This window comes from Tiliqua scincoides, chromosome 10, assembly GCF_035046505.1.
Source record: "Tiliqua scincoides isolate rTilSci1 chromosome 10, rTilSci1.hap2, whole genome shotgun sequence".
NCBI lineage: Eukaryota > Metazoa > Chordata > Lepidosauria > Squamata > Scincidae > Tiliqua > Tiliqua scincoides.
The window spans coordinates 4412191-4437694 of NC_089830.1; the positions used below are offsets into that span (position 1 = coordinate 4412191).

The window sequence follows — 25504 nt, forward strand, 5'->3', positions numbered from 1 at the left end:
GACAGCTGGGCCAGGGAGGGGCTGGATTCCTTTTAGGGAGGGGCTGGAGTCCTCTCTGGGAGTCCCAGAGAGACCTCTCTTGGCCCTGCCAAGATCTGCAAAAAGGAGGGCACTTCAGAGGCTTCTGGTCCTTGCAGAGACTCTTGTGCTCATCTGTTTTCATTTGTCCTTTCGGGGAGCTGCTGCCTGGGGTTTTTGAGCCTGCTCCCTACCACTGTCCACTGTTCAGAGCTTATCTGGACGGTGCCATTCTGGGTGCAAAGAGCTTAAGGCATCCAAGGAGGAGTTGGGATGCCTGGGTCAGCAGATGACCCTTCCCTGGCATGGAAGAGGTCAGAGGGATGGCAGGCCCCTGAACACACCCAGCTCGCCGCAGCAGTAGCGTTGCTTACATGCAGATCAACAGATCTGTGTGGTGCATGCACCACCAAAACCAAACCAGAAATTCCTCTGGCTGGGTGAGCGGAGGGGAGGGGGAGTCATTTCTGCTGGAGCCAGGAATGAACGATACACTCTGCTGTTGTCTCTGGATGTGCCAGTCTGCTCGCCTCGCATGAGAGAGCCCCACTTCCCCCCCCAGGCCTCCTGCTCCCCCTTCCCCACCACCACTTGCAAGGCTCACTGAAGAGCTCTGCTGTTTTCATAAATGTTTCATGCCCTGGAAGGCGCAACAGCAGCTGCTGAATGGAGCTGAGGATGGCAAACAAACACACACACGGCCTTTTCCATTAACTCCTGCTTGGCGGGGTTCGTCTCGGCTAAAAGAGGCAGCAGCACTTACAGCCTGGCTTTGCTCAAGAGCTCAGAGCCTCCTAGGAACATGTGAAGTTAAACACCCTCCGGGATGGAGGGCCTGTGAAATGCAGTCACGCAGGGGAGGGGGGAGGGTCCCAGAAGCAGGTCCCTGGTCCAGAGCCTGCCCGTCTCCTCCACAGCCCCCCATCCGCACCGCGCCCCTCAATGTTTTCCAGCTGAGGGAGTGGGGGACCCAGTGGTTGGCAGGGAGGACAGCATCTGACGTGCTGCCTCAGGCACTAGGGAGTGAAGGGGTGCCCCTGAGGCCAACTGAGGAAGGGGGGTGTCATGGATATGTACAGTTCAGGCCTAGTAGCACTGCAAGGCCTGAACCAAGCTAAAACATTAACACAGAAGTGGCTGCATTTCCTAGCTGCCAGGATTTACAATTCAATGGAAGGTGATTATGTAGCACCTAGGAGCCAGAAAGACGCCCATCAAGGATGGAATGCAGCTGTAGATCTCCAGGGGGGAGGGAAGAGCTGAGAGGGCTAGCATCCAGCCCCACCTCCAGAGGACAGGGTCTTTGTTCCTTGTCTCTTGGTGAGAGAGGTGGTGGGTGCACATCCTGCCCCGCCAGGACCATGTGGCCTTATAGGTAACTGGCCTGAGGATCTACAAAAGAAGCTGATCCAGGTGAGCCTTAGGAAATAATAGAGTTAGCCAGTTAGCTTTGTTGTTTTATGCTGATATGTTTCCTAGAAGTTCTATGCCTCTAGCATTTGCTGCCTTTTGTAACCTTTTGTAACCCTATGTATTTAATAAAGTAGAAAATCCTTTTACCATGTTGGTTCATTGTCTGTTGGGGACAAAGGTTCAGAATCCTGCCTAGCTGTTCAGCAAGCTACCAAACATCCTCATTGTGGACTAGGAACTTGAGGACTGAGACTTTAAGTAAAGAAAGTGCTCAGTGCCTACAAGGGATACAGTTAAGCCTAAAGGGTCTCGGTTTCCCTGGACTGAGGCACTGGCTCTTACAGGGTGGTGGCAGTACTACCAAACAGGGATCTTTGAGGGCTCTAGGGTTCAGAACCAACAACTCTGAGCACCCAAAACCCTGGGAGTGAGACCCAAGTGTACGACAGGGGGTAGAGGTTTAGCAGGAAGAACTGTGAGTGGATTGGGCCTTCCATCCCCCCTGTAGCCTCGGCATTCCCTGGCCACTCCAGCCCCCTGCTTGGCAGGTCACACCAGCATCATGAAGGAAGCCGTTTTGCATTCAGAGAAGTTTTTCTTGCTCTGTGTTTTATTTGTTCCGATTTTGGTTGTTTCTTCTGAAGAGGGTCAGGGTTTGTTGCCCTCCTGCTGTTTTACGCTTTGATACGTCAGGCCATCTATTTCTTCAAGAGTTCTCATCTGATCTCGGAAGCTAAGCAGGGTCAGGCCTGGCTAGTACTTGGATGGGAGACCGCCTGGGAATACCAGGTGCTGTAGGCTTATACCATAGTCTTTCCATGCCCAATCTCGTCTGATCTCGGAAGCTAAGCAGGGTCAGGCCTGGTTAATACTTGGATGGGAGACTGCCTGGGAATACTGGGTGCTGTAGGCTTATACCATAGTCTTTCGAGACTGAAGGTTGCCAACCAACCAAGTCTATTATTGCAGCAGTAGCAGGACTCGGTTGCCATAAATCCTGAGGACCAACCAAGGTTGGTGAGGCAGACGGGAGATGGCAATTTCCTTTGGATGTGTATGCTGGGACTTCTAGGGGCGCCGGCTAAACCTTTGACAAGAATCCCCAGCCAGTGGGCCCAGATAGGCCTCTGACAGGGCAAGGGAGGGCAGCAGAGGCAGAAGGCAATTAGGATCACACAGGAAGGGGGGGTGCCTTCTCATTTAAGTTTTCCCATTTTGAATGGCCCAATCCACCATAGCTCCCTGCACAGCTATGCAGTGGGGCCAACGTGGCGTCTGCTGTATCCCACGGGGGAGTTTTGGCAGGTTGAGGCCTCCTTGGAGTAAGGGGGCATTTGTTCTCACGCTAACTAAGGCTCATGCCAGCCCGCTGGGTCTACTGTCTACTTGGAGTTGGACCTGCGCCAGTGATATCAACAGGCAAGGTGTTGCATCCCCATTGCTTCCCCATTCAAACCACCCCCTGCCCTTTCCCTCCCACTCCCCCACCCCCAGCCTCCCTCCAGCCCCCGGGGCAGCCTAACCTCAGGCAGCGGGAGTCTGGCATCCGTCACCTTGCAGACCCAGTCACTAACCACATGCAGCAACAGCCAGGCAGCGCACTGTGGCAGTGTCGCATTTGTGACGACTGCAAAGCACATTATGCCACTGGACCGCATGTTCCAGCAGCATAACCCACCATTGGGCTCAGGCTGTTGGGCAAAGCACTAAAGCTGCAATCCTGTGCAAAGGGCCACGTGGGTGGGGGGGAAGGCACCGCATTCAGTATGCAGATGCAGGAACTCTGAGACTTTGGGTCAGCCCTGGCCAAGTCAAGAGGGCACAGTGTCCTCACTGCCTACACAGCCCATGCTCTGTGAAGAACCGAAGACAAGCCTCTTGCAGTGAGAACGCCTGTCATGAATATGTACAGTTTAGGCCTAGTAGCATGTAAAGCCTGAACCAAGCTAAAACAGAAACACAGAAGTGGCTTGCAGTCGTAGCTGCTAGGAATTTACAACTCAATGGAAGGTGATAATGTAGCACCTAGGCAGCCAGAAAGAGCCCATCAAGGATTGAATGCAGCTGTAGATCTCCAGGAGGGAGGGAAGAGCTGAGAGGGCGAGCATCCAGCCCCACTTCCTTAGGACAGGGTCTTTTGGGTCTTTGTCTCTTGGTGAGATAGGTGGTGGGTGCATATCCTGCCCCGCCAGGACCATGTGGCCTCTTAGGTAACTGACCTGAGGATCTACAAAATAAGCTGACCCAGGTGAGAGTTAGAGAATAATAGAGTCAGCCAGTTAGCTTTGTTGTTTTATGCTGATATGTTTCCTAGAAGTTTTTATGCCTCTAGCATTTGCTGCCTTTGTAACTTTTTGTAACCCTATGTACTTAATAAAGTAAAAATCTTTTTTACCATGTTGTTTCATTGTCTGTTGGGGACAAAGGTTCAGAATCCTGCCTAGCCCTTCAGCAAGCTACCAAACATCCTCATTGTGGACTAGTAACTTGAGGACTGAGACTTTAAGTAAAGAAAGTGCTCAGTGCCTACAAGGGATACAGTTAAGCCTAGAGGGTCTCGGTGTCCCTGGACTGAGGCACTGGCTCTTACAGGGTGGTGGCAGTACTACCGAACAGGGATCTTTGAGGGCTCTAGGGTTCAGAACCAACAACTCTGAGCACCCCAAAACCCTGGGAGTGTAAGACAAGTATACGACAACGCCTACTGACCTGCCCACATGAACAAGACCACGACGATGATGAGGACCTCTCCAGCTCGCAGTTGCTGGTTTTTCTCCCCCATCTCCTTCATGGTCACCTCATCTGCACAGAGCGGGAGAGAGAAAAGGCAGAAGTCAGTCCAAGAAGAGACCTGCTGGATCAAGCTGTGGGCCTGCCTAGTCCAACTTCCTGCATCTCACGTGGACCCACCAGGTCTGGTTCTGGTGGCTTCTCTTTCCCTGCTGGGATCAGATGCAGGCTCTTGTTTGACCATCTTGTGCCAGTTCTGGGATTTGGCGACCCTCAAGAAAGCCAACCTTAATGGCTTCCTTTATCCTTGACAAGGCAAGATGCGTAAAAGAAGGTGGACAGGCAGTGGTGATGGTGATGATGATGGCAGTGACAGCAGCTCTGGTCCCCCTCCCACCTGAGGGGAGCATGAACTAAGATGGGCAGTAGTGGCTGCTGAAGCCTTTTGTGGAGACCCCCTCCCTATTTCCACCATCCAATGGGCTTCCTTGCAGGTCCAGACTCCCACAGCAGTCTTGTAACTGGTCAATGAGAGGACACCCTTTTTCTGAAGACCACTCCCATTGGCTGATGGAGGCTGCCCAGAAGCAGAGGCAGTGGTGCAGCAAGGCAGTTTCCACACAACTAAGACTGCAAAGGGGTTGGTCAGGGGTTTGCTTGCCCCTGGCCCTGCTTGCCCCTGGCGGGGGGCCCCTGGAGCCCTGCCTGGCCTGACCTGACCCAGTTGTGGTCATGGTCCTTCTGCTGGTCTTGAGGTCCCAGCAAACCCCCCCCCCACTTGCCCTCTGTTGAAGTTGGCCCTGCAGTCACAGCCACCCATTCTGTGTGTGACCCAGCCCTCCCCCCAGTCCTGCTTGCCTTTGTTTTTGGAGGCCAGTTTCTCAGCCTCCCGAGGGGTCTTGAAGAGGACGGGCTCGCTGGCCGGACTCTGGCCCTGGATGCTGATGGACTGCACATGCACAATGTACTCGGTGTCTTCCTCCAGGTCCCACAGGGAGCACGAGCGGGTCGTGGTGTTCACCTCCTGGATGAAACGCAGCATACGTACATCCTTCTTCTGCAGGGAGAGATGGCAGAGAAACACACGTGCTCAGGGCCCAACAGCTGGGACAACAATTGTTTATCCATTTATAAAGCACAGAATGGACATGGAAAAATTTGGCAAAGTTGCCATTTTGGGGAAGTGCGTTGAGGGCGTGAAATTTAGCCTTGACTAGTAAGATCAAGATTTGGCATCAGAATTCCATGGTCTTGATTGGTTTGACTTTTGTTTCAAATGACTGCCAAGCACAATCCTATATGCCAGGGGTGCCCAAACCCCGGCCCGGGGGCCACTTGCGGCCCTCAGGGAGCCCCCAGTCTCCAATGAGCCTCTGGCCCTCCTGAGATTTGTTGAAGCCCACACTGGCCCAGCGCAACTTCTCTCAGCGTGAGGGCGACTGTTTGACCTCTTGTGTGAGCTGTGGGATGAGAGCTCCCTCCACTGCTTGCTGTTTCGCATCTGTGATGCAGCAGCGGCAGCAAAGGAAAGGCCAGCCTTGCTTTGTGCAAGGCTTTTATAGGCCTTGAGCTATTGCAAGACCTTCATTTATTCATATAAGTTCATCTTTAATATATTCATGTATGTAAACTTATGTAAATTTATTCAAATTTTAAATGTAAAGTGATTCTTTTTTTGCCCCGGCCCCCGACACAGTGTCAGAGAGCTGATGTGGCCCTCCTGCCAAAAACTTTGGACACCCCTGCTATATGCATCTCTATGCAGAGGTAAGCCTCAGGGCTCAATCCTAACCAGATCTACTCAGAAGTAAGTCCTATTTTGTTCAATGGGGCTTACTCTCAGGAAAGTGTGGTTAGGACTGCAGCCTCACTGAATTAAATGGGACTTACTCCCAGATAAGCGTGTATAGGACTGCAGACACAATGAACGCAGTTAAGATATTTACTTAGTTCTGGTGCAAGTCTCTTGCTGGATACAGTCAAATATGAATTGCTGCTGCTGCAGGTCACCTGTTAGGTCTTGTCATGTGTTGACTGCTCCATGTCAGATACCATCAAGAGTTAACTGCAAGTCAGCTGTCAGATCTTGTCAAATGTTACTTGACACTGTTCTGCCAAAAACCAAGTGCTATAAATCTTTTTTTCTCCCAAAATTTTGACTGATGCTGCAGGGCAGCCATCAGATCCTGCAAAATGCTGAATTACGCTGGAAATGACTGTTAGAAGACGACACGCCATCAAGTGTTTGCAAAGGAGAATTGCGGGGAGTGCCCTCATTTCAGCTCTTGCATAGCCATTCTCAACAGGGACCATATGGCCCTTTGAGGTGTCCTGGCACATTTGAAGAGGGCCACAGACTGAAAACCAAAAAATGATAGGTGATTTCATGCACAGGCATATCTTGGGCAGAGCCTGAGGGGCACTTGCCCTGGAAGCCATGCTAGGGTCAGTGCATGACTGCCCTAGGCTCTGCCCAGTCATCTCCAGGTTTTCCCCAAAGGCTGGTGGCTACACCATGCCCTGTCCCAGCTTCACAGAAGCAGAGAGGAGGTGTGTGAAGCCCCACCCTTGGGGAGAATGTCACTTAACATTCTCCCCAAGGGTAGGGTGCTGCTGGCTTTGCAGTGCCCCTTCCTGGCTTCTGTGAAGGCCTTTGCAGAAGCCAGGCCGAGGTATGCAAAACTCTGCCCTCAGGAACAAGCTGGGGCAGTGACATCAAAATTTTGTGTGATGTTGTGACGGCACTGCCCAGGGCACTGGGGTGAGGTGTCACACCTCTGATTTTCTGTTTATCTGTTCACGTTATACCCTTATTTGACAGGGGAATGCTGGACCCTGAGAACAGCTCCTAAAGGGAACCAAAAAAGGTTGAGAATGGCTGCTAAGATGATTCATCTCTTCCCAGAGTCCGGTATGCTTGGAGGCCTGCTTGAGTAGAGCAATGATGGGAGAAGAATGGAGTCCTCTTTGCACTGGTGAGAGGAGAAAAGGGCTCTACTTGAAGCCCTGTTTGTGTGGCAGGAGGGAATATGGTGTCCCTGCTAAAGAGGGCCTCCATACCCACCACACTATTGTGGGCCGATACTGATGACGGCACATCCAACAGTAGCATCCGCACCTTTTCCATTGATATCAATCTGCCCAGCTCACAATATAGAAATATCCCAAGATGCCCAGTTCACAATATGAAGTACCCACAAGGCTCTTCTCTGACCAAAAGCCAGCATCTAAAATCCCTCTTGGAGAACAAGCTAGCTGTGGTATGGGTTCACAAGGGTAAACAGAAAGTCATAAATAAGAGCCATAAACAAATAAAAGGGATGCATAGAGTACCAGATCCTTTGTAATGGATATCTCTGTAAACAAATTGCCGATGCGTATCCAATTGCCCTCCAAGATGTTGATCTGATAACAATGCCAAATGTTGCTTGTGGGCCTGTTGGTCTGTTATCCTTCCCATCCTTCCCATGGATGTGTTTTGCTCTCTTTGGTGCTCCTGTCCCCCCTCCCCTATCTAAAAGACCCTATAAAACCTGCATCATTGTAATCCTTCGGGGTCCTCCACATGTGTGTGTGAGGGTCCCGTTTGCAAACGAGTAAACGTTTGAAGTCCTCTGAATTCTCCTGTCGCCTGTTTGTTTGCCTCTCCAAAAATCCAAAGAATCGTGTGTGTGTTCATTTGGGATCACTATGATTTCCAAGAATCAGCAACAAGCCAGGCCAGGAATGCAGTGGGGATGGGGGTAGGCAGGAGATTTCAATACCTGCTGGGAGATGGCAAAGCCAATGACCACTTCCTCTTCTAGGACATCCCAGGTCACGACTGCGGAGTTGGCCTTCAGGAGCTTCACAGTGACGTTGACCGGGGCAGAGGGGCTGTCTGCAAGGAAACCGAGAAAGGAGCCTGATAACCCACAGGTCTTTCAGGAGTGGAGGGTTCCCACTTGAAGAGGTTGAGCTCTAGGAAGAGGAGAGTGAAAAGCACCCTGCATAGGAGCTGCCAGCTCAGACCCACCAGACTTTAAGTGTCCCAGGAACCAGCTGGGGCACCAGCTATTAATTCTGATAGCCGAATGGAGCCCACAGGCTTCTGGGCCTCCTGCTGTGAGGAGCAAGCCCCAGAGGAGGCCCAGCCTCTAGCTCCTGCCTGTGTGCTCTCAGAACCTTACGGGACAGTCCCATTGGAAACTGGTCCTTGCTGGACTTGATGGGTCATGGCCTGGTCCAGCAGGGATCTGTTTATGTAGTCATGCAACAAGCAAACTCAATTATCAGTCTTCTGACTTGTATACCCCACAGTTCTCCCTTAAAGAGGCAGAATGCCTGGAATAAAAGCATGAAACTAAGGCTGCAATCCTAACCACACTTTCCTGAGAGTAAGCCCCACTGAACAAAATAGGACTTCTGAGTAGACCTGGTTAGGATTGTGCCCTAAAATGTTATGGGCAGCTGATGCAAGTGTCCCTTCAGCAAGCAGCCAGCCTGACCCTGACTGCCTCCAGCCCAACACTGCAGCGAACGAGCCTCTACACATCTGCTCGCTCTCTGGTTGACCCTCCTGCTAGTTTCCACGGCTTTCCTCCAGAATATGCCTGGTCTGTTTAGATGTTAAGCCCAGACGTGCTGTTTTCTAAAATGCCAGGACAGACCGATTTCTTCAACACGTGAAACATTAGGATCATCACAAAAACATTGCAAAGTGCTCTGAATGTGCAGAAAGCCCTTTACTTGTTATCATGTTGGCAACCTTCAGTCTCGAAAGACTCTGGTATCGCGCTCTGAATGGTGGTTCTGGAACAGCGTCTAGTGTGGCTGAAAAGGCCGATTCGGGAGTGACAATCCCTTCCACACCGGGAGCAAGTGCAGTCTGTCCCTGGTCTGTCTCCCTGGCTATAGGCCTTCCTTCTTTGCCTCTTTGCCTCAGTCTGTTGGCCAAGTGTCTCTTCAAACTGGGAGAGGCCATGCTGCACAGCCTGCCTCCAAGCGGGCCGCTCAGAGGCCAGGGTTTCCCACCTGTTGAGGTCCACTCCTAAGGCCTTCAGATCCCTCTTGCAGATGTCCTTGTTTCGCAGCTGTGGTCTACCTGTAGGGCGCTTTCCTTGCACGAGTTCTCCATAGAGGAGATCCTTTGGGATCTGGCCATCATCCATTCTCACGACATGACCGAGCCAACGCAGGTGTCTCTGTTTCAGCAGTGCATACATGCTGGGGATTCCAGCACGTTCCAAGACTGTGTTGTTTACTCGTTAATCGATCAAGTAATTAACTCTTGCTTTGGAATAAGCCAGGCTGTGCTTCTGGCCAGGTGGGACAAGCCTTGGTCGTGGGTTTCCCACCCACCTGTGCTCAGGATCCACTATGACTAGAACATCAAAGAAGAGGAAGCATTTGCAGAAAACAATTAATCCCCTCTCCAAGCTCCCAGCCTCTTCTAGTGCCTCATTATATGCTCAGCTGATTGTTAATGGACTTTGGGGGGAGAAACAGGAAAAGGTACAGCTAGGATGAGCTCTGCATCCTTCCCGCTCACAAAAGAAAATGAGCAGGAACAGAAGAGGTCCATTTTGTCTCTACTGTGGGATTACTACGCTGGCGTCTTCAGCATCAGGCCACCAAACAGTGCTTGGATTCCACCCAGTCTAGCCCCATCCTTAGGGCCCAGGACAGGTGACAGTGTAAAAACAAATTCACAGCCCAAACCAAACCCATGCTGAAATGGGTTCATGATATGGCCTGCCCCATATCCAATGCAGGGTTGGGTCTGCCTGCAGCTCAGCCCAGGGCAAGAGGAATTCCTTACCCAGGTAAGCGGAATGCTGCAGCAACCTAAGAACATAAGAACGGCCCCACTGGATCAGGCCATAGGCCCATCTAGTCCAGCTTCCTGTATCTCACAGCGGCGCACCAAATGCCCCAGGGAGCACACCAGATACCAAAAGACCTGCAAGGCTTCCTGGGAATTGTAGTTAAGAACATAAGAACAGCCCCACTGGATCAGGCCATAAGCCCATCTAGTCCAGCTTCCTGTATCTTACAGCGGCCCACCAAATGCCCCAGGGAGCACACCAGGTAACAAGAGACCTGCATCCTGGTGCCCTCCCTTGCCTCAATGGGGCTGCAGCCCGGAGCTGTTCCAGGACCGAGGTTAGGATCTGGCACAAATGCCGGATCCTGGTCCCATCCCTCCGCTCACCTGCGGCCCACCCACGGTCCCGCCTGCCACCTGCTCTCACCCCAGAATGCCTCCTTCCCACCCTGCTTGAGCCCCTGCACCGGCCTGCCCCGGCTGGTGTGTCCTTAACCCTCTGAGAGCCAAGTGGGGCTCATATTGGCTTCTGGAGACTGACACACAGCAGTGCGCCAGCCTCCCTCCTCAAATGTTAGTGTGAAAGTGTGTTGGTGTGGCACTTTCACGACACTTCTGGGCCGGCGCAAGGGATTTGCGCCAGACCACGAGGGGCTGGATTGTGCCCTTAGTTATTGCTTAACTGTGGCTGAAACAGTTGCCTGTGGTGGTGGAATCCCTTTGGACACCAGGTTTCACTACTTGGGGAAAGGTGGTCTTTAAGTCTGCAAATAAATTAATATTTGTATGGGTAGGAGCTGTCCCAGCATCAGCTTGCCCAGCTCTTGCTCCCTGCATTTGAAAAGGGAGAGGCAAGTGAAGCAGACAAGGAACCATGGAGAGAGGAGGGCTGGAGTCTGTCTCTACAGCAGGGGTGCCCAAACCCCGGCCCTGGGGCCACATGTGGCCCTCAAGGCCTCTCAATGCGGCCCTCAGGGAGCCCCCAGTCTCCAATGAGCCTCTGGCCCTCCGGAGATTTGTTAGAGCCTGCACTGGCCCGACCCAACTGCTCTCAGCGTGAGGGCGACTGTTTGACCTCTCACGTGAGCTGTAGGATGAGGGCTTCCTCCACTGCTTGCTGTTTCACGTCTGTGATGCAGTAGCAGAAGCAAAGGAAAGGCCGGCCTTGCTTTGTGCAAGGCCTTTTATAGGCCCTGAGCTATTGCAAGACTGTCATGCATTCATACAAGTTCATCTTTAATATATTTATTTATGTAAACGTATGTAAATTTATTTAAATTTTAAATGTAAATTAATTCTTTTTTCCCCCAGTGTCAGAGAGCTGATGTGGCCTTCCTGCCAAAAACTTTGGACACCCCTGCTCTAGACAAAGGAAGAAAAGGACACAGTTCTGACCCCAGAAATGGCCACATCCCGGAACCAGCAAGGGAGCAGATGCATTTGCTGAAGGCTGGCGCCAGAGTGGGAATTATTATTATTATAAGAGTGGCTGGGAATTATTGACTCTGGTCAGGATCAGGACCAGGCATTTCCATAACATCACAGAGTTAATTTCGCACTGCAAAGAGGAATCATCGCCATTGCTACTGCTGATCAGTGCCATGCTAATCTGGCCTACTTTTACACCCATCACCATACTGGGCCCCTGGCATTTCCTGCTACCTGGCAAACCTCTTTGCAGCAACACTGCCTCCCACCCCTCACCTCCTCTCTGTATACACCTGCCTGAAGGAGCTTGCCTCAGCCTCAGAGGAAGCAGGCTGTGGAGAGCTTCTGCTACCACCAGTGCACATCAGGATTCCTGGTGGTTGTCTTGCTGCTATAGACAAATGCAGTGTTTGCAAATGAACTCCAAGGAAACACAACTGCACTGATGGTAGAAATCAGCACCTGTCACAACACACACTCCACAACAGGTGTCCTGTCGACAGAGACACACACAAGCAACTGGGTCTTGTAATGGACATTAGTACTCCATTTGCACATTCACAGCATGACTACTCAGAAACAAGCCCAGTTGATTTCAGTGGAGCTTACTTTCGGCTAAGCGAGTATCGAAGTCAGGAATGTCTACATCATAAGAACATAGGAAGAGCCCCGCTGGACCAGGGCAAAGGCCCATCTAGTCCAGCTGCCTGTATCTCATAGTGGCCCACCAATGCCTCAGGGAGCACACAAGACAACAGACACAACCTTTGTCCCGGTGCCCTCCCCTGCACCTGGCAATCAGAGGCAGCCTGCCCATTGTGTCACGAAGAAATGATGCTGGGGTGGAAAACTAAAGTTAGCAAGGGAAAAACAGGCAACTGAGCCAGGGCTCACAGTGATCCCAGTGGGCAATTCACTCCCTACTTCTGGGATGTCGACCCCACTTTTTTGCTCACAGGATGGAAATTGTTCGTGGTAATCCATATACCAGGCACCCAGTGACACAACGGGCTGTGGATGTTCCTCACCCGCGCGGGGCTGACTTCAGATCACAGGACGGACCAGCCACAGACAGAGTGTGGCTTCCTGTCCCTAGTCACTCCCGTTGTCTGAAACTTGCAGGACAAACACACACCTGTCAAAATGGGGCAGGTTTTGCAGACTGCTCAGAAAAGCTTTGGCCAGGAGCACCAGTTCCAGACTTGGTCACCACGCTGAAGGGTCAAACAGCAGACTCCTCCCCTGCAACTAGGAGCCTCTCTCTGCTCCAAAGGCTTTCTCGGCTATGCTTGGAAACAGCACAAAGTCTTCTGAAATTTGTATCAAGGCCAAATCGCCAGGCTTTTGTAGGTCACTCTGTTCCCTGTTCTGCGGGGCGTAGCCTCAACGTGGCGAACACGGAAAGATCAAGAGATACTTACAAACCCTTCAATTAGATAGTGCGCCAAACATGCCGCCACCCCTCCCATTTCTCCAGCAGTGCAACTCCTCCCCCGGAGCTCTGGCTTCAAAAAGTGGTGAGCTGGACTTCCTGTGACTATCTGCCACACTTCCTCCTCCTGTCTGAATCCAAGGAGCAGGTGGAGGAGGCCTGGAGCAAGCAATAGGCTGGGGCAGCCCCTGGCCGGCACTCCACCTTGCACACCAGGTGTGGTCGTCCTGAACATTCTGCGCATAGCTCCGCTCACACACTGCCGACTCTGCACACTGCGTCCATCTGGTCCGTTTCCCATCAAGTGCCTGATATTCTCTCACCTTCTAGAGGCATGTGGGAAGGTACATGACCCACAATACTGTTGCGCAGCCTTGTGCTTTCTCTCCCTTAGGCCCCTCCCTCTTCTCCTCCTCCCACCTTCTGGGACTGTGGGGGTCCACTGACTTTCCTGAAGCGGAGGAGTGGATCTGAAAGGCTTTCTGCACCACCACCACCCCCCAGCCACTCCTGCCTATTCTTTGCTCCCGCCCAGTGGGGCTCCCTCCACTGGGCAGGGGTGGCCTGCCAACTTCAGGGGGTCTTTCTTTAGCGAGGGTTCCAAACACTCCCCAAAGTGCTCTCGTGACAAAGGCTCACTGCAAGGGGGAGGGGGTCTGGTCCCGGCGCTGCCATTTAGGCCTTGAGTCATGCAGGGCTGCAAGAAGAAGCTCATGCGCAAGGCTGCCTGCAAGGTCACTTTTTCCCCCCTGCCATTTTTAGAGAACAAACCCTGCCACCCTCCTGTGACCAGCAAGCCTCAAGCTCTTGAAAGAACCACAGAAATTCTTGGAAAGGAAACAAGCAGGCTGCTTGGTGGGACTTGGAGTGCCAGAATCCACGGCTTCTGTGCGGTTTTGATCAGCACTGTGAGAGGGCACAGGCCCTCAAAGGAATGTCAACAGGAGAGACTGGGGTTCTCAATGCCCTCCAGCCCCCAGGCCTCTGAGTTGCTCCTCAGTGAGGTGAGAACCAATTGGGGAGACTCCACTTGGCTCTCCGCTTCTGGGAGAAGGGGGCGTACCAGGAACCGTCTCCTGAAACATCACGCGTGGTGTCATACGTGAGCAGGAGGGCTTGCCCAAGACCCACTGATATAATAATATCAGTATATATTACTGATACTGATACTGATAATGATAACGTTTTCCAGACTCACAAAGAGAGTCTGGTCCAACAAGAAACTGACAGAACATACCAAGATCCAGGTCTACAGAGCTTGCGTCCTGAGTACACTTCTGTACTGCAGTGAGTCATGGACTCTTCGCTCACAACAGGAGAGGGAACTGAACGCTTTCCACATGCGCTGCCTCCAACGCATTCTCGGCATCACCTGGCAGGACAAAGTTCCTAACAACACAGTCCTGGAACGTGCTGGAATCCCTAGCATGTATGCACTACTGAAACAGAGACGCCTGCGTTGGCTCGGTCATGTCGTGAGAATGGATGATGGCCAGATCCCAAAAGATCTCCTCTATGGAGAACTTGTGCAAGGAAAGCGCCCTACAGGTAGACCACAGCTGCGATACAAGGACATCTGCAAGAGGGATCTGAAGGCCTTAGGAGTGGACCTCAACAGGTGGGAAACCCTGGCCTCTGAGCGTCCACTTGGAGGCAGGCTGTGCAGCATGGCCTTTCACAGTTTGAAGAGACACCTGGCCAACAGACTGAGGCAAAGAGGCAAAGAAGGAAGGCCCACAGCCAGGGAGACAGACCAGGGACAGACTGCACTTGCTCCCAGTGTGGAAGGGATTGTCACTCCTGAATTGGCCTTTTCAGCCACACTAGACGCTGTTTCAGAACCACCATTCAGAGCGCGATACCAGAGTCTTTCAAGACTGAAGGTTGCCATAGTCTATTGATAATGAGCGGTATATAATAATAATAATAATAATAATAATAATAATAATAATAATAATAATAATAATAATAATAATAATAATAATAATAAAAATAATAACCTTATGGGACACAGACATTACCATCAATCAACTGCAAACAGCAGCGTTATGGGGAACAGCTTACATTTTGCGATGGCATTTATATTATTAAATTATTATTAACAGTATTTAATACCGCTTTTATGTTTATAGGATAAAAACCTGGCATCCCAGGTCCTTGGGATGGACTCGATGTCTGGATAAAACAAACCAGTCAATAACGTCTATCTCTGTGCAAAAATCTCATAATAATGCCATGGGGGGAGTCTCCGCACATGTGACTCCAGCAGAACACCCACCCTGGATTCTGCACGCGTCTCTCTACCTGGATGTCCTCCTGGGACGCTGCTTGCCTGTGACTCAGAGATTCTCGTTCCTACCACATGAACCAGCCTTGCATCAGATGGCACATTTTGTCCTGATTAACAGAATCTGACCATCAGTGTCTCTGGGGAACAGTATCTAACGAGGTGTTTGGCAAAAACAGTTAATTGGCCTAAAATGTGCTTAGGAAATGAATTCTGTTGTGAGCTTAAGAGTGTAAGAGGCAACTAAACAGCCACCGGGTAGATGGGACGTCAGCCTGGGAAGGCAGCTCATCTGAGAGAAGGAAAGCTCTGATCCCAAACCTCCACTGCCTTGTGGCTACATCCAGTTAAGGAAAAGGCTTCAGGAGTCAACCTCGAGGCAAAATACGGAGCCGGAGTCCCTGAGGCAGTTCAGGGCTGAACACAGTCACGTTCTGGCAACTCCTGCGACGCCGCTGGAACCAACCGTTTTGGCTTCTGCCTTTTCATTGGACCATTTCAGCGACGCGAAGAGCGGGGATTTGCTGCATGGGAAACAGTCTATCCTCCATATCTACTTTACCCAGGTTTCGCGCACTGGAGAGGACACTCTGTTCCAGAACCACCATTCAGAGCGTGACACCATAGTCTTCCGAGACTGAAGGATGCCAACAACATGTGAGCTTATCTACTTCCTGGCTCAGGAACTAAAGAGTGTTCCATAGGCCTTGCCCGGAGAAACCGTGATGAATCTATCAACCTGGTGCGTCTCCACTGGCTCCAACCTGAAGCCGCTTGCAGTTGGCCGATGTCTTATAAAGCAGGCAGACTGATCCAAGGGTGGAGGGGGTTTTCTGCGTTTTGTGTGCTGCTGCACATGTCAGAAGGTCTTGGACCTGTCCTGGAGAGATGGAGGCGTGTAGGGGAGGGTGGGAGGCTGAGACTCCCACTGACTCACTAGGAGTCATTTCCCTGAGAACATCAACTGAATTCCGTCAAGAGGGGAGGCTGGAGCCTGAGGCTTCCCCTTGGCCCAGACACTACGCCTGATCTTGGAGGCAGACTTTTCAGCCCACCAGACCCCAATGGGTCTCAGTGATCTAATGATCAATCAGATCTGGAGCATCTGGAGTTTTGATTGGATGAGCTCAGAGGGACCACACTTTAGTAGTGCTGGTGGGGCACTGAAGCAGAACCCTTGCACCGGGGTCCCCCATGGTGACCCCCCTCACCCCTGTTAATAGATACAGTCCAAACTCGCAGCATCCCCTCTGTCATGAATATGTGCAGTTCAGGCCTAGTAGCATTGCAAAGCCTGAACCAAAGTAACCCAGTAACATAGAATGGCTGGAATCCTAGCTGAAAGGTATTTACAACTCATGGAAGGTGATAAATATAGCACCTCAGTAGCCAGAGAGGCACCCAGGAATCCCCAGTGGGGAGGGAGAGAACTAAGAGAACTAGCATCCAGCCCCACTTCGAGAAGATTCTGTCCCCAGGAGTTCTGACTGGGCAGTTTGAAATGAGTAGAGAGTCACACCATCCTCTTGGCATGAGAAGTATAAGAACAAAGCCCAAAGGGGTGTCTTTTGTCTTTTGCCCTTTGTCTTGGTCTTTGGTCTTTGTCTTTTGGTGGATGCACATCCTGCCCCAGGCCAGGACCATGTGGCTTCATAGGTAACTGAGGATCTACAAAAGAAGCTGACCCAGGTGAGCCTTAGGAAATAACAGATAGCCAGTTAGCTTTGTTGTTTTATGCTGATATGTTTCCTAGAAGTTTTATGCCTCTAGCAATTGCTGCCTTTTGTAACATTTTGTAACCCTAAGGACTTACTAAAGTAGAAAATCCTTTTACCATGTTGGTTCATTGTCTGTTGGGGACAAAGGTTCAGAATCCTGCCTAGCCATTCAGCAAGCTACCAAAAAATCCTCATTGTGGACTAGGAACTTGAGGACTGAGACTTTAAGTAAAGAAAGTGCTCAATGCCTACAAGGGATATAGTTAAGCCTAGAGGGTCTCAGTGTCCCTGGACTGAGGCACTGGCTCTTACAGGGTGGTGGCAGTACTACCGAACAGGGATCTTTGAGGGCTCTAGGGTTCAGAACCAACAACTCTGAGCACCCCAAAACCCTGGGAGTGAGCACAAGGGTACGACACCCTCCTCTTAGCTTCTCTGTGAAAGTTTGGTGACTAACCATTCCAGCAGCATTGCAGGTAAAGTGCCTGGAGATCAACCAGTTCTAATATCCTCCTCCATCAACCTCTGGGTGATGGGCATCAGCGGTTCTTGAGCAGAGCCACGGACTGGTTCAAGCTTGGCCACGTAGGCCAACAGCCTGGTGTTATTACAGAGCTAAATCATGTTTCCAAGTCATAAATACGGCCTTGGCAATTGCCTTGAGCAGACAACTGTGGAAATTAACGGGAGGGAGAGAACTAAGCCAAGGCAGTCGCCACTCCTGTTCAAACCTGGGAGCCATCTGAAAGCATCCCTACTTGCCCTGCAGAGCAGAAGGGCAGATTAACCTGCTTGCTCCCCATTGCTCCCTGCCCCCCCAAAGCAAGCCTGTCTCCCTCCTTTGGTTCCAGTTAACAGATCAGGACAATAGACCTTAATGAGCTGTGTGTCAGATGCTAAAAGATGTCCACTGAAGTGCCCCCAGAGTCTGGGGCTGATGCTTATCACTCCTTGATTGCTGAAAGCATGTGGGGTGGGGGGAGCGCAAGTAACTAGCCAGGAGGGCCTTCTTCAAGGTTGCATCGCTTGTCCTCCTCTGCATGGACCCTCACAGGCCACAGGTACATACCTACTCACCAGCTACTCTCACTTGCCAGGGAGAGTCCCTGCTTTATTGTCACTGCTGTTGCTGCCAGAGACAAGAGATATCTCCCCCCCCCCCCCCGCTATTGGCTCTGCACATCCCAGAGAATGGTCCCAGGGTCCTTCCTCTCACCAGACAAGGCCGAACTCCCTGAGAGCAGGCCAGATCCCACAAGGAAGCAGTACATAACCCACTGGGAAATGATCTGAGTGGACCCCACTGAAACAAACAGCTCTTGCTCCCCCCCCCATTCATGTCAGTGAGGTTCAGACAGGAGTGCTTCCCAGCAGAATGCACTCCATGTTAATTAGCGTGGAGATGGTGGCAAGGAGAGGCCATTTGGGGGCCCTGCCTTGGCCACACATCCAACAGCCCCCACATGCATCAATTAAAACCAGCTCCTGTTTTCTAGGGCTCTGCAGAAGCAGGGAGGGAATGAGCTGAAGCTCCAGCCCATTTCATTCTGTTTTCTTTTTCAACTTGCTCAGCTGGCTGCATCTGAGGTGAGCCGAGGATAAGGTGAGAGGAGGAGATGTGGGAAGCAGATGGCCATTAGAATTGCAAGACCTTTGATGCATGTGTGTGTGTGTGTGTGCACCTTCCCTCCCTGTCTCCCTTCCCTCCCCGTCCCTTAAGGACACCTTCATAAATCCTCAGCCGTGTCTCCTGGACACAGCGACTTCCTTCCAGAGTGCCACGTTCCTTCACAACATGAACAGTCAAGGGCAGCTGTGTCAACCCAAAGGCACCTTCAGTGATGGGGTGTAGGCCTGTGTCGCTTCCTCTATCCCAGCATTTTCCATCAGGGGCACAGCACAAATGAGCAGTTTCCAGAGAAAAGACGTCACTCCATGAAACGGGGGGGCCAGGGGGGAGGGAGGGCATCTGTTCCAAGATGTCCCCTGGCAGTGTGGGTTGGCTCAGGGGATTTCATTTTTGCGTGGCTGCCGTTCCCAGCCAGTTGTCCATCAATCTCTTATAGCAGCCTTGCCTTGGCTGCTGGAAAGTGAGTGCTCCAAGTTGGCAAAGTCTTTGGGGTGGTGTCTAAACCACATTGCTAGGGAGTGGGCAGGACAGCTCAGAACCAAGTCTGCTATTGCTTTACTCCACAACCGACTCCACTCTGGGTCACGTGAAGCAGCAGTGCAGAGAAGAGACAACTGAGTGTGTACAAGCTGCCTTCGACACTGAGGAAGTACAACTATCTAGTACTGCAGCTACCTGAAATCAGGGAGAGAGGCATCCGTGACAGAACATGTAAGTTTTGTATCATGTACTCAGGAATCTACTTATTTAGGAAGAACCTGTAGTCAGAATACAGGGGGAAACAGACATGCAGACCCAGACCCAAACTCACCCCCACACACACTCCATTTGCTCCAAAGAGGGGATTATAAAAGTCCCTTCATCCAGTTTAGCATGCACTAGAACAGGGGTCTCCAAACCCCGGCCCGGGGGCCAGATGCGGCCCACAGCCAGCCTCTATCCAGCCCACAGCCAGCTTCTTGTCTCCTGAAAGCCTCTGGCCCACTTGGCCGAACATGATTGCAGCTGTGCTCTGGTTGCGTCTGGAGGGGGTTCCAAGGGCCTGAGAAGTTGAATGAATGAGCCAATTCAGTCATTTATTCACTCATCAAAGTTCCATCTCTAATTTATTGATATAAATTTTATATTTAAATTCTTTTTCTGGCCCTCTACACTGTGCCAGATATATGATGCGGCCCTCTGGCCAAAAAGTTTGGAGACCCCAGCACTAGAACATAAGAACAGCCCCACTGGATCAGGCCATAGGCCCATCTAGTCCAGCTTCCTGTATCTCACAGCGGCCCACCAAATGCCCCCAGGGAGCACACCAGATAACAAGAGACCTGCATCCTGCATGCCCTTCCTTGCATCTGGCATAGCGCATTTCTAAACTCTAGTTTTATACATTTCTTGGTGGTCTGCAACAGTTCATGAAAAGGAATTGAAGGTGCACACCACTCGTAATCAGGTGACCAACTGTGTGCCAAAGACAGGGCCGGCCTTAGGAGCTGTGGGGACCAATGCTAAACATTTGTGGCAGACCCTCCTATATCCATGGCCCCCCCTCATCAGGACGAAGGCAAGTATGGGGAGCAAAGGCATCCCATGTGAAGCACAGCACCCAGAAGCAGGTAAGTGGCAACAGGATGATGTCACTGCCAACTGCTTCTGGAAGGCCCATTTCAAGCTGTTCAGACCCAGGGGCTGTCGGGAGGGCCTCACACACCAGTGCTCCTACTGGACACACCTTAGTAGGGATAATTCCATGCTGGGGCATCAGCTATGGAGCGAGCTGGCAGTGGGGCAGGGCCCCTTCAGAGCGTGGGGCCTGATTTGGTGCAATCGGTTAAATCGCCCTAAGAAACTCATGTTCCATACCGAAAAGAAACTGATGGTTGTACACGTATCATAAGACATTTGGCACAATTACCTTTTTTGCTTCACCATTCTGACTGCAACACTGCAGTCAAAATGCCCTGATTATCTGGGGGCAGCCATGAGGGTTGCTTTAGTTTAAAACATGGTTGAAATGTTCATAAGCAAAACTGTTCTGGCAGATTCCACATGGCATGATGAGCATGGAATATAAACAGACCCAGATGTGTTTTGATGCACTGCTAATACAAATGTAAACTGGTTGGAATCTGGTTAGTCACAGTCTCCCTCCCCACTCCAAGACAGCGCTGAGATGTTTGCTAGATATCCTTTTCAGCAGTGGTTCCCAAACTTTTTTGCACCAGAACCCCCTTTATAGAACAACATTCTATCAGGACCCACTTAATTTTACAAGACTTTTATTGGGTAAAAGTTTCATTTTACCAGCTGCTCAAGCCTCTTTTGCCTCTGCTCAAGCCTCAAGCCTCTGCTCTATCCTTTTTACTATGGTGAAAGAGCCACATTCTGGGGGGGTTTTGGGATCATTCTGGTGGGTTTGGATTCCCTTTTGCCTGGCCTTTGATACAAGCCATGGCATGGTTGCGTATTTGTGAGTAAACATGCACATGTGGCTTGGCTTCACTTTCTATAAAGCTCAATACATTTTCTTGTCAGGCTGGAGGTGGGAACTTCCTTCTCAAGAGTTTGTCGGGGGCTGCATTCATCAGGATCTTGACCATTCTGGTGGCACTGCGTTCTATTTGGCCTGTCCTTCAAAGTGGACTGAGGCACGGTTGCCCATTCATGAGTAAACATGCATGTGTTGCTTTGTTTCAGTTTCCATAGGGCTCAGTACATTTCCCTTGTCAGCTATCTGCTTGTCAGTTTCGGGAAAAATTGGGTCACGACCCACTGGTGGGTTGCAACCCACAGTTTTGGAACCACTGCTTTATAGGAATGCAAGCTTCTGTGATTGGAAGCCATGGTAACTAAACAGGCCTACATTGGTTGCCTGGGGATGCTTTGTTACTGTTTTACCAACTCATAGAAAAGACTAAGGATGCAATCCTAACCCCCTATGTCAGTGCTTCCCGGCACTGACATAAGGGCAATGCAGCTCCAAGGTAAGGGAACAAACATTCCCTTACTTTGAGGAGGCCTCCGTGAGTGACACTCAACTGCAGGATGCAGCGCATGTCCCATTGGCATCGCTATGCCAGTGCTGGGAAGCACTAAGGGGTTAGGATTGTGCCCTATGTGGCCTAGAGATCTATGGTCTCCTGAGTTAAACGTCCTCATCCACTGAACCCCACAAAGTGTCCAGGCACCAGAATCCCTCCCAAGCTCCAAGAATATGTTGGTCATTGCAGGGAAAAGGGAAAGCCAGAAACAACATGGACTAGCTTGTACCACCCTCTCCCGAAATACTGAACCAAGTAAGAAAAGAATATTTTATGAGAGGACAAAACTCCCTGCTATGGAGTCTGTGTTTGAATTAAATGAAAATTAATCTGTGGAAATCTTTGGCACAGGATGTGGTGATGGCACTTGGCCAAGATGTCTTTAAAAGGGGGCTGGACAGATTTATGGAGGAGAAGTCCATCAGGTTACAAGCCATGATGGGAATAAGCATCATCCTGGTTTTAGAGGCAGCCTCCCTCAGAATGCCAGCTGAAAGAGAGGGCACCAAGATGTAGGTATTTTGTTGTCTTGTGTGCCTCTGAGGCATCATTCGGGCCACTGTGAGATACAGTAAGCCGGTCTAGAAGGGCCACTGGCCTGATCCACTAGGGCTTTTCTTATGTCCTTATATTCTTATATGTTCCATAGCCAAAAAGGACAGCTTCTATCTTCTTAGGAGCTGCTCTGTTCTTCAGACAGCAGCTCAGGGACTGGAGATGTAGTTTGTCACCCAACTGAGAATCCAATCCTGAGCTCGGTGCGCCAGCTTACCACCGGTGCGCACTGTCGCAAACGTGCCATAAACTGCCAGTGGGCGCCCAACCTCCACCACTCGGCGGTCGCACGAACCACCGTGCAGCAGAGACGTAAGTGGGGGCATGGGGGAGGCGGGGAGTAGGCGCTCTGAGGAGGGGGAGGCAGGCAGAGGGCGGGGAGGAAGCATTATGGGGAGGCAGGAGGCGGGGAGAGGGCAGGAGAGAGCTCACCCCGGACATGGAGGCTTTTGATTCGCTGTGGACCTTTTCACTGGTGGTGAATCAAGGAGCCCCATTGTGGGGTTACTCTCTTTACCCGGGGGAAGGGGACAAAAGTCCCTTTCTCCAGAAGAACCGCTGGTGGCTGCCCAAAGCGTGTAGGATGTGGCAGCAGCCATTTTCAGCACTGCCGCAGCCCCATGCCCCGGGCAGCTCAGGACTGGGCTGTGACTCTCTCCCCAAATGGCCAGGCTGCATAAACACCTAACAGGAGGGGTTCTCCAACATCAGTAACAGGAGGGGTTCTTGCCCACATGCAAGGGATTAAATACGCAATCAAAATGACAGAGGCAGCATTCATGAATGGAATTTTGCCATTTCTCACAATGTAATATTGTCTCCCTTGTGTCAGTATCTCAGCTGCATGTCCCTTCGGACAGAGATCCGTCTTTTCATTCTGAATAAGGTGCAATGTCCAATATTGTGACAACAGTACACAGAGGATTAAGAATAAGAATAAAATCCCATTTTTCTTATGAATGAAACTGGGGAAACCCCTTTCATCTGAATTTGATCATAATACAACGTGGCTATTTAGGCCTATAAGGACTGAATTCTTATACCCCTGGGGGCTGGGGATAAGAATAGGCCCTCAGTTTGGCTGTACTTGTCGTAAGAGGCGACTAAACAGCCACCGAGTAGATGGGACTTGTTAGCCTGGGAAGGCAGCTCATCTGAGAGAAGGAAAACTCTGATCCCAAACCTCCACTGCCTTGTGGCTACATCCAGTTATGGAAAAGGCTTCAGGAGTCAACCTCGAGGCAAAATCTGGAGCCGGAGTCCCTGAGACAGTTCATGGCTGAACACAGTCACGTTCTGGCAACTCCTGCGACGCTGCTGGAACCAATCATATTGGCCTCTGCCTTTCCATTGGACCATTTCAGCGACGTGGAGAGGGGGGATTTGCTGCATGGGTGACAGCCTATCCTCCATACCTACTTTACCCAGGCTTTGCGCACTGGAGAGGACATTGTTCCAGAACCACCATTCAGAGCGCGATACCATAGTCTTCCGAGGCTGAAGGATGCCAACAAGGACTGAATCTGGAGCACTCTTGGGCCATTACTTTCCTACTCCTTCACTCCACCTGATGATTACTCGGAGTTTGCATGACCCAAAATTGCTCACAGTGACACATTTCAAGATCAACCAAGTTTCCAAAGATGAAATGATTCTCGGTATGTTTTTTGAAATGAGGCTGTTTTAAGAGGTGTCAAAAACTGTGCCCCCCTCCCAGATAACTTCTGATCATTTTCTGAGCCATCTCCATTTTACAAGAAAAAAACAGCGTAAACAGCAAGCTTGACCTTGTGAACTACGGCTCTCAAACCTCACATGGAAAACCCACCGACATGCACCGTTCGACCTTTCCCTCCTGTAAATATTCTTCAAGCTATTTATCTACCAAGCACCCCCCTCTGGCTCTGATGTTGTCCTTCCAGCTTAACTCTCATAAGAGACATTATTTGATCAACATGCAAGCAATAAAAGGGAATGCCAGAGACCTTGGTTCTTCACCAGACCTACCATGAAGTGTTGGCTGAACGGTCAGCCCCAGCCCCAACCCCAGCTGGTGTTGAAGGGCAACTCTGGTAAGGGTTGGACGTCAGGGTTGGAAGTCCAGGGCTGGACTTTCTCCCACTAGCTCCAGAGGAGCCTGCCATCAGGTCCTGCCCCATGTCTATTTTGCCCGTGGATTGGCAATTAGGTATGTTGGGCTGGCCAGCTGCTGCTGACCCTGGTCTACCCTGCCCAGTATTTCATCTGGACATTGGCCTACACCAGTTACTTCCCTGGAGGACGATTCTGAAATGAAGCAGAGGTCATGCATGCTCTTGCCTCCCCAGAGTTTCAGCAGAGGGGCAGGGCCTGATCAGACACAGGCCCACAGTCTGCCCCTGAGGGGGTCACCTGGTGTCCTCTTTGCAAGAGGTCGCCTTGAGCACTAACCACTTGATAGCCCAATCCTATGCATGTCTACTCAGAAGTAAGTCCCACAAGAGTCAATGGGGCTTACACCCAGGAAAGTGTGGATAGGATTGGGCTGTGAGACTGCAATCCAATACACACTTTCCTGGGAGAAAGCCCTATTGAATATAATGGGACTTACTTCTGAGTAGACACGCCTAGGATTGGGCTGTGAGTCCGCAAAGGGCCCCCCCCTGTTGTCTTCTGCTTTCAGTGCCTGGGGTCAGGCATGAGTGGGGGGCACTCCGACGGTCTCCGCGGACGCGGAGTATGGCTGGCAAGGGAGGCTCTCCTGCGCCATCAGGAGCTGCCCCGCGCAGCGCTCTTGGTCCTGTAGCGGGGAGTTCCGGGGACGCCCCTTCCCTGGCGGAACCCGCGAGAAGGCAGCAGGGCTGGGCTCCCGGCCCCAGGGAGGCAGGGCCGCGGCAGGGCAGCCCGAGCAGGCCCGGGAAGGGTCCCCCCCCCCCCCGAGACGGCGCCTTACCTGCGTCTGCCAGGCACCAGCTGGCCCAGTGCAGGCAGGCCAGGAGGGCTGCGCCGGTGCGGAGAAGCGGGCGCTCCATGCTGCATCCACATGGGCAGGGCCGGCGCAGCCCGGGGTCCGGCCGGCGGGGCGGGCAGGGCGACGCTCCTCGGCGGCGGATCAGGGCGACGGCCGGGCGCCCGGCAGGGCTGGACGCGGCGGCGGCGGCGGGAGCATGTCAGCTCTACGGAGCGCTCCGGCCGGCAGCGGCCCCTCGCCGCCCGGGAAGCCGGGCGAAGTTCTGGCGGCGGAGGGCGGCGGAGCCCGGGCGGCGGCGGGAGGAGCGCCGGTCTCCGCAGCTGCAGGTGCCGCCAGCCAGCCAGCCAGCCAGCCGCCCGCCTCCGCCCGCCCCCCGCGGCCGGCCAGGCAGCGCAGCCCTCCAGGCGAGCCCCGCGCCCGCCGCCCCCGCAGCAGCTCGCCGGCCCCGGGGAGAGCCCGGCCGCCTGGGGGAGCGGGGGGCCGGGCGCGCAGCCCCGCATCG

At 51.9% G+C, this 25504-nt stretch overlaps 1 protein-coding gene across 1 annotated transcript in view; it reads right to left on the bottom strand.

Moving 5' to 3' along the window:
• The window catches only part of FNDC5 (fibronectin type III domain containing 5), a 32203-nt gene extending 7092 nt beyond the window's left edge, over nucleotides 1–25111 (bottom strand). Inside the window, exons 1-4 of the mRNA XM_066638753.1 lie at nucleotides 24985–25111; nucleotides 7926–8041; nucleotides 5020–5218; nucleotides 4141–4233 (exon numbers count right to left, since the gene is read on the bottom strand). Of these exons, the coding sequence (XP_066494850.1) occupies nucleotides 4141–4233; nucleotides 5020–5218; nucleotides 7926–8041; nucleotides 24985–25063 (487 nt within the window). The 5' untranslated portion in view covers nucleotides 25064–25111. The remainder of the gene's footprint in view (nucleotides 1–4140; nucleotides 4234–5019; nucleotides 5219–7925; nucleotides 8042–24984) is intronic.
• Nucleotides 25112–25504: the final 393 nt, after the last annotated feature.